The 14,040-nt window shown below is 49.3% G+C and overlaps 2 protein-coding genes across 2 annotated transcripts; both read left to right on the top strand.

The window, feature by feature from the left end:
- The first annotated feature begins 352 nt into the window (after positions 1-352).
- Positions 353-8,086, top strand: rnf139 (ring finger protein 139). The gene is made up of 6 exons (XM_086063238.1): positions 353-705; positions 1,851-2,506; positions 3,120-3,267; positions 3,346-3,452; positions 4,171-4,422; positions 5,894-8,086. Exons 1-6 carry the CDS (start codon positions 543-545, stop codon positions 6,671-6,673), a joined length of 2,106 nt encoding a protein of 701 aa, XP_085919364.1. The 5' UTR covers positions 353-542; the 3' UTR covers positions 6,674-8,086.
- Positions 8,087-8,154: 68 nt separating this feature from the next.
- On the top strand, positions 8,155-13,905 carry LOC147157340 (serine/threonine-protein kinase SBK2-like). Its single transcript, XM_086063239.1, has 5 exons — positions 8,155-8,616; positions 10,760-10,904; positions 11,049-11,251; positions 11,850-12,011; positions 12,086-13,905. Exons 1-5 carry the CDS (start codon positions 8,155-8,157, stop codon positions 12,689-12,691), a joined length of 1,578 nt encoding a protein of 525 aa, XP_085919365.1. The 3' UTR covers positions 12,692-13,905.
- Positions 13,906-14,040: the final 135 nt, after the last annotated feature.

Here is a 14,040-nt window from a genome sequence, read left to right on the forward strand (position 1 = left end):
TACGAAAACATCCAAACGAATATCCGACAATCGTAATTCGCCACCTTCCTCCCCCAAAAATCGACTCCTCACCAAAACGCTAACAAATGACACCACACTGTGTTTGATATGTATTCAACGTTTTTAATCACGTTGCATTTGTGTATTTCAGTTACCCTAGTGTAAAAGGCTTCAGAATGATTCCAGTGAGACCGAAAACTCAGACTTTATGGGCACCTGTATTAATTTATGTTCGTACATGACTGCAGTTCATTTTTCCATGAATGGGGAAGTGAATCCTGTAGTTCTGCGCTTAGTCGCTGGGCGGCAGCATCATCTCACATTGGAGCGCAGTCGTGGACTATCCTCCCACGAAGAAGATGCACCAGAAAAGTTAAAGTGGCCCAACATGGCGGCCGCGGCGCTTCGCTGCCAAACCAAGTCGAGGTTGAGCTAAGCCGAAGAACGCAGCCTGACAGCGGGCGACTTCCATGCCTTTCCACGGTCCACGGGCGACCCGGTCCCGGAGCCGCTGGGACTGTGATCTGTGAGCCTCGAGCCGCATGGCGTCCACTCAAGCCCGGCTAGGCCAGCAGGCCTTGGCGGTGCTCGATGTGGCTCTGCGGGTCCCCTGCATCTTCATAATCGACGCCATTTTCAACTCGTATTACGAGCCCGGGCCGGGATGGGCCGGTACCGTCAGCAGCGGTTTGTTCCGAGTCGTGGGTAAGTGCGACAGTAAGTGACACACACGGAAAGTGGCGGCTAACGGCGGAGCTAACGTTAGCCAGCCGCGCTCTTACGTCAGCTGTCAGTCGCGCTCGAGCCGTGAAGTTGACAACAGCACGAAATCTTGTTGTGAAATCGCTCACTGGGCTGACTAAGGACTGCCTTAAACACTGGCTTCTTCATTTGAAACATACGATTTGTCATACATGTCGAAGTCTGTTGGCGAAGACCTTGTTATGATGGTGCGTTTAACAACCGTGACAGGCTGTGATTGCCGTGGATGCCGAGCCGCGGGTGGGGGCCGATATCTTATTTAATGAACATGTTCAATATTTATGGATAAACCTTGTGTGTGGGAAAGGCATGCGACTTCCTGAGTCCTTGTCAATTGTAATATGAACAGAATGAAGCTAATTGAAGAAGTGCTCGTCTTCGGAACGAGGAAGCAACCAGGTGGAAAGAAGAACAACCTGTCTTTATTTGTATCACCAGATGGCAACATTTATTTTACAAAGCAAGGCTTTTTTCTTTTTTAACGACATCGCCCTTGTATAAATGCTCCCAACTTCTTTAAATTTTTTATTGAACATTAGTTCAATGTATATCCGGAAGCTTCTGTTGTTCTGTGTTAGATTACGATTGATCATGTGAGATTTCTGCTTCGTTTAGAGATCTTTTTTTGTTGTGTTAGTCGTCCTTTGCTGCCATTTTGTGTAGAACTGAACTGTACATAGGTTAGGTTCCCCTTCACATAATTGCTAAGCATGATGGTCAGGGATGGACTGGGAAGAAAATTGGGCCCAGGAAATATGTTAATGTTAATGTTAATAAATAATGCATCACGATTGTTCAAACACAAAAAATATGTCGAGACCAAATCTTTGCTCTGATTGTTTAGCCGGCGCCGTGTTGTGTCAACCACAAAGACAATTCCAATCTACTGTACAAACAACTGTATTCACTCTTCTATTCCACTAGAGGGAGCCCACGTACCACCACTCACTCATTTTCAAACCAGTGAAGTGAAGTTTGATATTTTAACCGCGATGTGGTTAGGAATCCCAATTAACGACCTAGCGTGATCGGTATTGTTCTCACGAGTAGTTTGGGAAAGCCGTGACAAATGTCGGCCATTTTTGCAGGTGTGCTTGTCTCCAGCGTGGTGCTGCTGCTGTCCCAGAAGGCCCTTTTCAAGTTCTACACCCTCTTCCTGGCCGTGGTCCTGGGCGCGGCGGCCGTCCTGGTCAACTACCACGCCACCTCGCACATGGACTTGTACAGCGCCTACTACAAAGTGGCGCTGGGCTTGCGGCCGCCGGCCCGAAACGGGCCCACGCTGTGGCTGGGCCTGGCCGCCGTGCAGCTGGCGTTCGGCGTGGGCTACGTGTTCCTCCTGGGCCTGCGCTCGTCGCTGGCCGCCCTGGTGGTCCTGGACGTCATGGTGCCCGTGTGGGGGCTGATGATCGAGCTGCCCCCGGACGTGCGGCGGTTGGTGGCCGTGTTCTCGGGCGCGGCCCTGGCCCTCAACACGGCCGCCTGCCTGGCCGCGCGGCTCAAGTGGTTCTACTACTCGTGCCGCTACGTCTACCTGCTGGTGCGACACATGTACCGCATGTACGGCCTGCAGCTGCTCCTCAAGGACACCTGGAAGAGAATCCGCTTCCCGGACGTGCTGCGGGTCTTCTGGCTGACCCGCGTGGCGGCGCAGGCGCTCATCCTGGTCTACGTGGTGCAGGCGGTGCGAAGGGAGAGCGGCGACGCCACGCGCGGCTACGCTGACCGGAGCTCGGACCCGCAGGTAAAAGCTGCAATTGTGTGGAGGACTCGGGTCGCGTGACTTGACTCCAGTCCAGGGTTATTAGAGTTTGGACTTTGAATTTGTTTTCAGGGTGCTTCTGTTTTTCTTAGTTTAGTTATTTAAAAACGTTAGTTATAACGTTATATTTTTATAAACATCATGGTCAAATGTAAAAAAGTAACACGTTTCTTACATAGCGTTGCATTTGGGCTGAGTGGAATGAAAAAGCAGGCGAGCATTCGGCGCCAAAAGTCAAGCATGCAAATTGTGGCCTCGGAGCGACGTCATCGGAAGGTGCTTTCCTATTGGCTCCTGCTCGATGACATCACTTCTGTGTGACACACTTTCAAACGTCTTGATTCCGGTTGATATTGTAATAAATATTCTTAAAATCACATTTAAAATCATCCATGTATTAAATTCATTACCAAAGACTAAAACAAAGGACATTTTCGCTATAATTAGAGTTAGTTTTCCTTTAGATGTAATTTTGTTTGTTTTGAATCTGAGTCATTTTTAACCTCCTGCTCCAGTCACCCTAATTTGAGGTCTTGTGACCTTGACGTTGAAGCCTTGAGACGCATGTGACTCGATGTCTGGCGCCCCCCGTCAGGGTTACCTGCTGAGCTGGGACGTGTTGTGGGACGTGACGAGCAACCTGGTCATCTCCGGCTGCGACTCCACGCTCACCGTCTTGGGCATGAGCGCCGTCATCTCGTCGGCGGCGCACTACCTGGGCCTCAGCATCCTCACCTTCATCGGTACGCATCGCTCACCTTTCCCGGCGCTACGAAAACGCAACGCGCTCGTCTAAGGGGCGCCTTTTGCGTCCGCTTCAGGTTCGACGGAGGAGGAGGATAAACGTTTGGGCTTCGTGGCGCCAGTGCTGTTCTTCATTCTGGCTCTGCAGACCGGACTCAGCAGCTTGGACCCTGAAGAACGCCTGGTAGGACACTTAAAGAGGAGATGGCTCTGACTATGGACGGAAAAATGCACTGAGCTGTCACCAACGTCTTACAAATGCAATGATGCCATCTAGTGGCAGAAAAACAGCACTTTTTTTCATTTTAACTCCATTATTATGAAATTACTGTTTCACTGATGAAAAGATGCAGCCATATTTCTATTAGTTTAACATTTTTTCACCTTTATGTTAACATGAGTATGAAAACTTTAAAATTTTGAATCGCCTGACACCCCTAGTAAAAAGATCTAATTAAGTAAGACTTAATATCAATTTGTGGGGGGGGGGACATCAATTTGACCATATTTGGACATATGCGGTTCCCGCTGGTCATCAAGGATATTTTCAAATGACCCCAAATCCCATTCTTTTATCATATTGACTTTCTGTACACTAGCGCCACCTTCTTAGCGCTGGTGGTAATACACCAAAAGTATTTTCCAAAGAAGGTGGCGCCACTTGCCAAAAGAAAGAAGGAATTAAAGCAAACGAACTCGATGATGGACAACGCTGGTCATTTCAACGTTTGCGTTAAGTAACGAACTCAGTTGCCGCCGTTAGCATGTAGCATCAATGGTGTGATGCAGGGTTCGAGGCGAGGGAAGCCATTTTAAAGTCAAAAGAAAAACGTGTACGTAGTGAGAAGCAGACGTTCCCAAAGTGGTTTGCTGACAGGGTCCGTCCCGCCGTGTTTCCGAAGGTTCGACTGAGCCGCAACATGTGCCTGCTGCTGACGGCCATCTTGCACTTCATCCAAGGGATGACGGACCCGGTGCTGATGTCGCTCAGCGCCTCGCACGTGTCGTCCTTCCGCCGCCACTTCCCCGTGCTGCTGGTGTCGGCGGCGCTCTTCGTGCTGCCCGTGGTGCTCAGCCACGCCCTGTGGCACCACTACGCCATCAACACCTGGCTCTTCGCCGTCACCGCCTTCTGCGTGGAGCTCTGCCTCAAGGTACGTCCCGTCAAGCCGGTCGCGGTTGTTCCCGTTGCGAGCCACGGCCCGCTCGGATGCCTTTTTGCTTTTGTTGCAAGCCAAAACTTGAACTTGAGGTCACTTTCAGATGCACTCGAGTGACGTCGGGGGCATTTTCAATCTCAAATGGCGCACCGCTGCCCTCCGCTGGCCGTTTGGCTCATTACCACTCCTCAAACTGCTTCCAATTTCGCAACCTCTCTTTTATTATTTGTGGAATATAAATGAACAGCGGAATTGATCTGTCTCAGGGCTGGCGGCCATTTTGTCACTTGCTGTCCACTGAAAATGATGATCGCAGCTCAGGTTTTTTCTGGCTTTGGTCATGTGACTTTCACAAGCTGAGCCATGATTGGTTGTTACCTGAGCAACAGCGGACAGCAAGTGGCAAAATGGCCGACCCGAGAGGGACAAAAGCGAATGAATTCTGCTGCTTCATTCGCATGGCACAAATGCAACATTCTTCGGGATGACATGTTTACACTCGCGGGTGGCGTAGATCGTTATTGTTCAAATGGTTTTGAGTTGACTTTTTGACATTTAATAAGTTTAAAGTACTGGCGTGTCGTTAATTGTAAGAAGCAAACCTCAAAATCCAAATGAGAAATGACAACACTTGCAAGTAGAGCGTCCAGATCGTGATGTCACTCACTAGGCCACGCCCAGCACTGCTGCAAATAAACAACCCACTCAATAGGCTTTGCAATTGCTCATGGATGCCACAACGTGGCGCCAAAGCAATACTTTTATATTTGAAAAACACTCAATGTGAGTTTTTCAGTAAGGGGAGGTTCTCAAAAAAAACTAAAATTCATCGCAACTATTCACTTCTACTTTATGTTTTTATAGTTTTTAATACAGTTCTATTTCTCATATTTAGGCATGTGTAACAAAAAATGTTTTAGCCAAAAGTCACACCTCCTCTGCACGTTTGTGTTCGATTGCCTTTAATTAAGGCAGTGTTTCTCAACAATTTTTTGTTACACCCCCACCAGGAAGAAGAACATATCTATAAATAGCCTCATTTGTCTTACAGCTCTGAAAATGAGCGTCGCTGCCACCTACTGCAGTGGATGTGCAATTGCACTTTCTTAGTACTGTATGGTAAAAAAAACTACAAATTCTGGAGGTCACACGTGCGACCCCCACCCACCGGAATCACTCAACCCCCCTCTCGCCCTGACCTTTTTCCCCCATTTGGGAAGCACTGCTTTAAGGGGCGTGGCCTAGTGAGTGACATCATTAGCCTGGAGTTCGCGGGCTGGCGAGTTTGTCGTGTCCATGCTCCTTGCGAGTGTATTCATTTTGGCTGGAAGTGCATCAGCGATCCGAGCTTAGCGGCCTGTCACGAGTTGCTAGTTGAAATTTTGGCTGGCGACAAAGCAAAAAACTCGCCGGCAAAACCCGGTGAGACGTAATGATGGCGACGGCGTTTTGCCGCCGCGGGCAGGTGTTGGTGTCGCTGACCGTCTACGGCCTCTTCATGGCGGACGGCCTGTCGGACGTGCTGTGGGAGAAGCTGGACGACTACGTGTACTACGTGCGCTCGGCCGGCAACGTCATCGAGTTCCTGTTCGGCGTGGTGATGTTCGGCAACGGCACGTACACCATGATGTTCGAGTCGGGCGGCAAGATCCGCGCCTGCATGATGTGCCTGCACGCCTACTTCAACATCTACCTGCAGGCGCGCAACGGCTGGAAGACCTTCATCAACCGCCGCACGGCCGTCAAGAAGATCAACTCGCTGCCCGAGCTGCGCGGCGAGCGCCTGCGCCGCATCGAGGACGTGTGCGCCATCTGCTACCAGGACTTTGCCACCTCGGCGCGCATCACTCCGTGCCACCACTACTTCCACGCGCTGTGCCTGCGCAAGTGGCTCTACATCCAGGACACCTGCCCCATGTGCCACCAGAAGGTCAACGTGGACGCCGGCCGCGACGCCGACGCCTTCTCCAACAATAACGGGGGCTACGTGCCGCCGCCGGCCGCCGCCGAGGCTCCCGCCGCGCCGCCGGCGGGGGAGAACCAGCCCGCCGACGGCCAGCCCGTCAACCGGGCGTCGACGGCGGCCACGTTGCCGGCGGTGGCCACGGCGGGGCGGCTGGACCACGAGCTGCTGGAGGACAACGACAGCATCGAGTACGACGACGACGACTGGGGCGTGCAGAACGGCGGCACGCCCGTGGACGAGGAGTATTTGAACGATGACACCGACTCCACAGATGACTGACGGCAAGGGGAGAAAAACACAAACCCGTTATTTAACTTGACTTTCGTAATTGAAGAAAATGTCAGGGATGAGTTTGCGGACGATGTGCGTGCGTGCGCGCTCGCGCGTTTGCGAGCGAGCGAAGCGGGTCGCATGCCGTTCGCCGACCGGGGCTCGCGTTCGTCTTTGGGGTTTTACTCAAAGTGCGAAAGGCTCCTTTGTGATCATCAAGGACTCGCCCGCGCGTCACATGTTCCCTCTCGTCCAATCAGTGCCAAGCTGAGGCGCCGCTACTGGTCTCTTGTGCGACCGTGCCTACATTTATGTACGTTCTTGTACATGGGATTAAACGCGCACACGCACACGCGCGCACGTGTTGAATCAGCGACTTTTGCTTGCCGTACAAATCAAATCGTGTTTGAAGGGTTTTCCTCCAAAAAAACAACAATAACAAAAAACGTGATTCTGAATGTGTTGAAATCTCCAACGTGGAGGCCATTGGACTCATTGCTCCTTTCAAATGTTTTTGAAATCCACCAAAGACCCCCCAAAAAAAGCTCTCACTTACAAATTTAGATTACAATTTATTTATTTGTTTTTTGTGTGTGTGTTGTGTAGTGAAGGGCAAGTACTGATTTTGGCGGCGTTTTAAGGCACCGTGTATTCATTGAGGCAGCCGATACCAGCCACGGATACTTCAGGCAAAAAAATTACTTATTAGTAGGGTGAGTGCTCGTACTGGTACGAGTCTTAAAAAAAAATGGTGGTCTCGAACATCCGTCATGTTTGGTTTTGAAATGAAGACATTTCACTTTTTTACCCAAAAAGCGTCTTCAGTCTTGAATTTTGGATTTAAAAACATAAAAGTAAAGAAGCCTTTTTTTGTTTTTTAGGGTGTTTTTTTTGTTTTGAAACATTATTATTTCAGTTTTAATCCAAAAGGCTTCTTAACTTCTAATTTAAATTTAAGTAAAAAAAAAAAAAAAAGTTTGCTGAGGAATCCTTTTGTCTTTTTTTTCCCGTCCCGTCCCGTCCCGTCTTGTCCCGTCCCGTCCCGTCCCGTCCCTCGGTCATAATGTGGCTGTTGTCACCAAAACTGACGTAAGGCAGCAGTTTGCGTTTCTGGCCTCCGAGACGCCTTTTGACCTTTCAGGCTTTGTCTCATCGAACGCGCGTGCAGGCCGCCAGCACTTTTTGCAGACACTGAAACCAACCAACCAACCAACCAACCAACCAACCAACCCTGGCCGACTGGCAGGCACACAACAATGTTATTTTTGTACGCTTCAGAAGAACGTCGCTATGAAGGCACAAATTGTCGTCACTGCTGTACCGCAAGAACTTGAAATTGTTTGCAAAGATTTTCCACCATGTCGAGCTTTCCGTTTTGCCTTTTTTTGTTTGGGGGGGAAATCAATAAATTGATGTACATTTTCCGTTTTCCTGTCATTTCAGACAAATGATGCCATTGATGAGGTCATCGTGAGTTCCTGATTGTCAACATGCAAGAAGCACGTTGTGGCTTCATGATTCTCCATTTTAAGTGCTTGGCCTCCATCTTGTTTCGATGGCAGACAGATTTTTGGCAGGGTCCCTTCGAGCCGTCTTTATCGTTCAAAAAAAAAAAAAAACAATTCTGTGTGCCCCCCTCCCGCGTCCCCCAAATTGGCACTCATTCTCCCATGGGCTTTTATTACACGCACACACTTGGCCGCGCGTACGTGAGGACGGCTTGTGCTGGCGCCAGTTGCAGGCTTGTTTGCAGGCTGGTTTGCAGGCTGGATCGTTCGCTCGCTCGTTCGCTCGCTCGCTCTCATTTGCGCGCGTCGTTGCGCGACGAACTCGCACCTGCCGCTTGTGCTTCTGGTTCTCAGGCTTCTGCTGCTGCTTGTGATGAAGTCCAGCGGCAGAGGACACGCCGGTTGAACAGACAACTTTTTGGACCGGAGCAAAAAAGAATGACGGTAAGGAAGTTGATTGTTAAAAAAAATAATAATAAAAAAAATCACAGCTTCACTTAACATGAAACTGCTGAAGATTTCCGCGCTTACTTTGATGATGTTTTGGTACGAAACAGGATTGTGATGCAAGTCGGAAGGAATATTCGGACACGAAGAGTCGGCAAGTCAAGTGATCACGTGCGTGAAGCAAGCGATGATCATTAATGGCTTCATCTCGTTTTTTCTTCATTTCGATTAAAAACTTTCCACATCCCTTTGTTCAAAAACAGGACATTGAAATTGACAGTGGAGAAAAATGCACAAGACTAAATCGATGATGATGATTCCGAAGTAGAAGCAAATGTTTTTATTGTGTTTATTTTGTATGCAAAGTTTTGTTTAAATCAACGCAAAGATCATTTGGTCTGCTTTCGACTTCAGCGGAGACTTTTTCTGTCGAGGGTGTGAAAGTTCACAATTTCTCGTTAAACCTGGTCTGATCAAAATAGCTGCTTTTCAATTTGATAAACAATTGTTCAACCGACTCAAATATTCCCATTTTAATCAATGTAAACTGACGAGACTTGTCAAATTAATTTCGCTGCAAAACCGAGAAAGACTTTCTCGTTCAAATCTCATTGAAACGAGAACATTTCTCGTTAGAAAGATGAGAAACATTTGAATATATTTTTTTCCCAAGGCACTTTTGGGGCTTAGTAGAAAAAAAGAAAAAAGAAAAGAGTGACTTGACATAAGAAAATGACTGAAATCTGTGCACGAGTCCAAACGACGAATCGGAGACGAGGCGTGTCTTGTGAGCTGTCAATCATCTGCCGTCTCAGGAATAGAATGAGAGGAAGGACAAAAATGGGATCCTCCAGTGCAGGCATTTATGCAAAACATTTGAATAAATTGCACAAAAAAACAATCACATTTAAAAATGTCAATATTTACTACCAAAGATAACGAGTCATACAAGAAGATAAAGAATATGCACATTCTATGAATTATTGCAGTGTTTAAAAAAAATTGAAGACGATTTCAGTCCGCCTCGAGTCAAGCCTGCAGTCCACCATCTCTGGTCAATGCCTCTATAGATATCCAACAAGGGTTCGAGTTGAAAGGGGCTTGCGTTGCATTCCGTGTTGTTATTAATAGCGCGCACGACATCGGATGGGCTCCTCGAAAGCGCTCGTCAATCAAGGTACGAGTGGCCCAAGGTTGGCACGAGCTGACACGCCCGCCACCCAACCGACCGCTTGTTTGGATTGTTGTCGCCTCGGAAATGTCAACAGCAAGCCGCAGATTGTATTTTTACTTTTCGGGATTATCTGTTAATGTTACGCATGTGACGTCATGCTATATAACAAGAAGAGCGCGTCAACACACGCCAGTGTCGACGCGCGCACACATGCAGACTTTCACATTTATGACGTTTAATAGTTTGGGGGGTTTCATCATACAGTTTTGATTTTTTTGGTTTGGTTTTAATTCGTTTTTTTAAGCTTTTGTTAGAGATGTTCGATAGCACTTTTTTTCAGACCGATACCAAAACGAGTACTCCATTCTTGAAGAACCTCTGTGATTTTGATAAATAAATTGTTTCCCAAGAAACTGACAAGATAATTAGAGACCTACAGTAATTTATGGATTACAAGCCGCTACTTTTTTCACTTGCATTCGACTTTGCGGCTAATACAAAGGTGCAGCTTCTCCATCAGATCACAAGGGGGCGCACTATAAAGGTAGCGCAAGAGCGTCAGGCAGAGCAAAACAAAAGCAAGTGAGCCCAAATACAGTCGGACAGACGGAACGAGAGACAATTTGCACCTTCATCAAACCCGCTCCGGTAGCATTGAAACACCGGGTTCCAGTCGGGTGCGGTTTATGTGGAACAAACTCCAGCAGACAGACAGACAGACAGACTGACAGTTGTCTCATGTAAGGTGAGCATCCCACTGAAGCCACTTAAATGCCGTCAGCTATGCTGCTCTCTTCCTTAAGGTGCGACCCCACGCCCCCCCCCCCCCCCCCTGCCGTCCAAACCGGGATGTGAGGGTGAAAGTTTCATGAGCTCACTGACCTTTCCATTGTTTGTCGAGATGGGTCCCGAAAGGGGCCGGCGACCAGTCCCGGGTGTCCTTGACTGTCCTGTGTGCGCGCGCAGGCGGCCACCCGGCTTCTGGATGACACGTGCCACCTGACGGCGCAGTCGCTGATCAGGTTGGAGACGTCGGAGCACTTCCGGCTGGTCAAGCTGTTGGGCGAAGGATCGTACGGGAAAGTCATGTTGGCCGTGCACAACAAGAGCGGTGAGACGTCATCACCGACATCAGATTGGATCGATGATGATGATGATGATGATGATGATGATGATGATGATGATGATGATGATGATGATGATGATGATGATGATGATGACGATAACGACTAACCGCAAGATGGCGTCTTTCCAGGAAGTCCGATGGCGCTGAAGTTCTTCCCGCGCCCGAGCACGTGCCTGATCTCGTTCCTGCGCGAGTACAACGTGTCTTTGAGGTTCTGCACGCACCCGTCCCTCAGCCGCGCGCTGGGCATCGCCTACTCCACGCCGTCGCACTTTGTCTTCGCACAGCAGGCCGGCCTCTTTGGCGACCTCTTCGACTTCATCGTACCTGAGGTACGCTCGAGTACTCGCGCTCCCACCTTGGGTACAAGTACCCGAGTAGACTTTGGTCAAAGTACATCAGTTCCTGTATGAGTACTGGAGCTGATACAATTACTGCATTACTAAAGGAACTGCTTGGATTCATTTGACGCGTCAGGGCAGCGGGTGCCAAACTAGGAGTATGTGGGGTTGGGGGGGGGGGGGGTTCCCCAAATAAAATATGATTCATATTAAATATGATTGTTATCATAATAACTGAAAAAATAATTTCTTCTTCCCCCCCAAAATGTAAATAATGTCACAAGACATCCCACCAATGAATTACTTTCATCTTTCTCAAATGTGCTGCAGCTTGTTTAGTTTTCCCTTCAATGCATTTCGCTGCGTAGCATTTGTTGACCTCCAGTCTATGGGATTGCTTTTAGCACGCAATTTGGACATTTCAAATGCACCAGCAAGAAGTCTATTTTGACGACGTAAGCAGTGGAATTTAAAGATATCTTTTATGGCGGCTGGGATGAAGTCAAAAGTCGTCCGAAATGAAAAATGAACAACACAGCTGAAGAAAAGTACGTACGCGCAGTCATGGATTGTTTTGTGCTTTGCTCAGGTTGGTCTGGAGGAGGACCGGTGCCAACGGGTGGTGTCGCAGCTGTGCGGCGCCCTGTCCCACCTTCACTCGCTGGGCTTCGTCCACAGAGACGTCAAACCCGAAAACGTCTTCCTCTGCGACGCCGCCTGCCGTTGGGTCAAGCTGGGAGACTTCGGGATGGTGCGTACGCCAGGGACGACAACTCGCACCTTTATCTTTTTCCTTCATAACGGCCTTTGCGCAAACCCCCGCAGGTGAAGGCCCGAGGAACCAAAGTCCCGGAGGTGTGGTACTGCTCAGCCTACTGCACGCCCGAAGCCGAGGTGGCGCGAGGGAACGAGGACAGCCGCGGCGAGCCAGTGAAGCCGGGAGACGACGAGGAGGAGAAGAAGAAGCAGCGACGGCCGCGGGTTTGGGTCACCGTGGATCCCAGCGTGGACAGCTGGGCCTTGGGCGTCCTGACCTATGCCGTGCTGACCGGCGCCCACCCGTGGCCCCACACGTCCTCCGACTGCGCCGCCTACCTCAAGTACCTCCGCTGGTCCGGCGCGGCCAAAAGTTTGGAGGACCAACTGGACGTGTGGGCCGAGCCGCAGCCGCAGGGCCCGGCCGGCGCCAAGGAGCGCCCCCTTGTGGCGCCCCAGTTCACCCGCTTCACCCCGCTGGCCCGAGCCTTCTTCCGCCTGCTGCTCGACCCCAGCCCGCGGGACCGAGGAAGGCCCGAGGACGCGCTGGGCTACCTGGGGGGTGCCTGGATGCCCGCCGGAGAAAGGGAACGGCTGGAGGAGCAAAGGAAGAAGAGCCGAGACAGAGGCGCCGTCAACAAGGTCAAGGAGAAGGAGGGCCGAGGGCAGAGGTGAACGACGGACTTGTGTGACATTGACGTTAGCTTTAGCATTTGTGCTAATAAGCAAAAGAAGAGTCGGCGAAGCGGCGAAGGAGAAGGAACAAGAGAAGGGACTCGTATAATGGATGTTAGCATGAGCTTTTGCATTATATTTTTACTGTTAGCGTTAGCTTTAGCGCTAGCAAGATGCTTGATGTTAAAAACAGACTGCACAGCGTTGAGGCGTTAGCATTTGTTCAGTCTGGATCAAAACACGTTCCAATCTGGATCCAGCCCGGTTTAAGACTACTGTTTTGCAATTCAACGGCACTTGGTGTTGAAATCCAAGCAAGAAGAATCCAGGTGGATTTACAAGTTGCACTCCTTGCGTCGAGAGGTTCTGTTGGTTCTGCTGCGTCGAGCCCATGAACGGACTTGCGTCTATTTTTATCTCGTGACCTTTTGGTGCTTCATTCTTGGCAAATGGACGCATCGACTAGACTTTGTTTCGCTATAAACGCGACCGACACTTTCTTGATGTCCTGACAAGAACCCGGCGCACTCGCGCTTCCATGCAGCATTTAGCAGGAGCGGCAATACACATAAACACACAGTGCCACCCACCCCCACCTCCCTGATCAAAGTTTCAAAATAGACCTACGTCCACTCATAAATTTGACCCGAGATCTTTTCATCACCAGCTGGTGGGTTCTGACCCACATTGCCAAATCCTCCGAACCCCTCCGCCCCTCTTCTTGCTTTGGACCCTTTGAAATTTAAAAAGTGTGGGTGTTGTAACCCTTTCAGTTAAAAAAAAAAAAGTGTAGGTGTTTTTCCCCATTCACAAGAATAGTGGCTGTTAAGGGTGTGTATGAAAGTATTACACTGGGAAAAATATGGGTGTCAAAGTGTGGGTGATGAACCATGTCACAAGAAAATGTGTGAGTGTTCAACCGTTTATCTGGTAAATGTGTGGATGTGGAATGAATTTACTGTATCGATGTGTGGGTGTTGACACATTTAACCGTGAAAAGTATGCGTTGATTCCGAGCACTGGTAAAAGTGTGGGTGGTGATTGGTGAACCGTTTAACCAGGAAAAGTGTGAGCGTGTTACTCTTCTCCTGGAAAGGATGTGGGTGTTGAACATTTTTAAAGAGAAAAGTGAGCATTTGAAAAATAATTAGGCGTGGGAAAATTGTGGCTGTTACGTGTTCATCCGAATGTCAACATTAAAAAAAGTGAGGTAACTGACTTGTCTACTTCTTCCACACGACACTCAGCTGAGCAGCTGAGGAAGGTGGCTGTCATGTGACCTTAATATTTATGAGGGTGTCAACGTGCTAACCCCCTCACAAGCCCACACCTGCTCTCGGTTTCAGTGA

The sequence above is a fragment of the Leptonotus elevatus genome, chromosome 19 (genome assembly GCF_054856555.1).
Source record: "Leptonotus elevatus isolate MCC_2025b chromosome 19, RoL_Lele_1.0, whole genome shotgun sequence".
Lineage (NCBI taxonomy): Eukaryota > Metazoa > Chordata > Actinopteri > Syngnathiformes > Syngnathidae > Leptonotus > Leptonotus elevatus.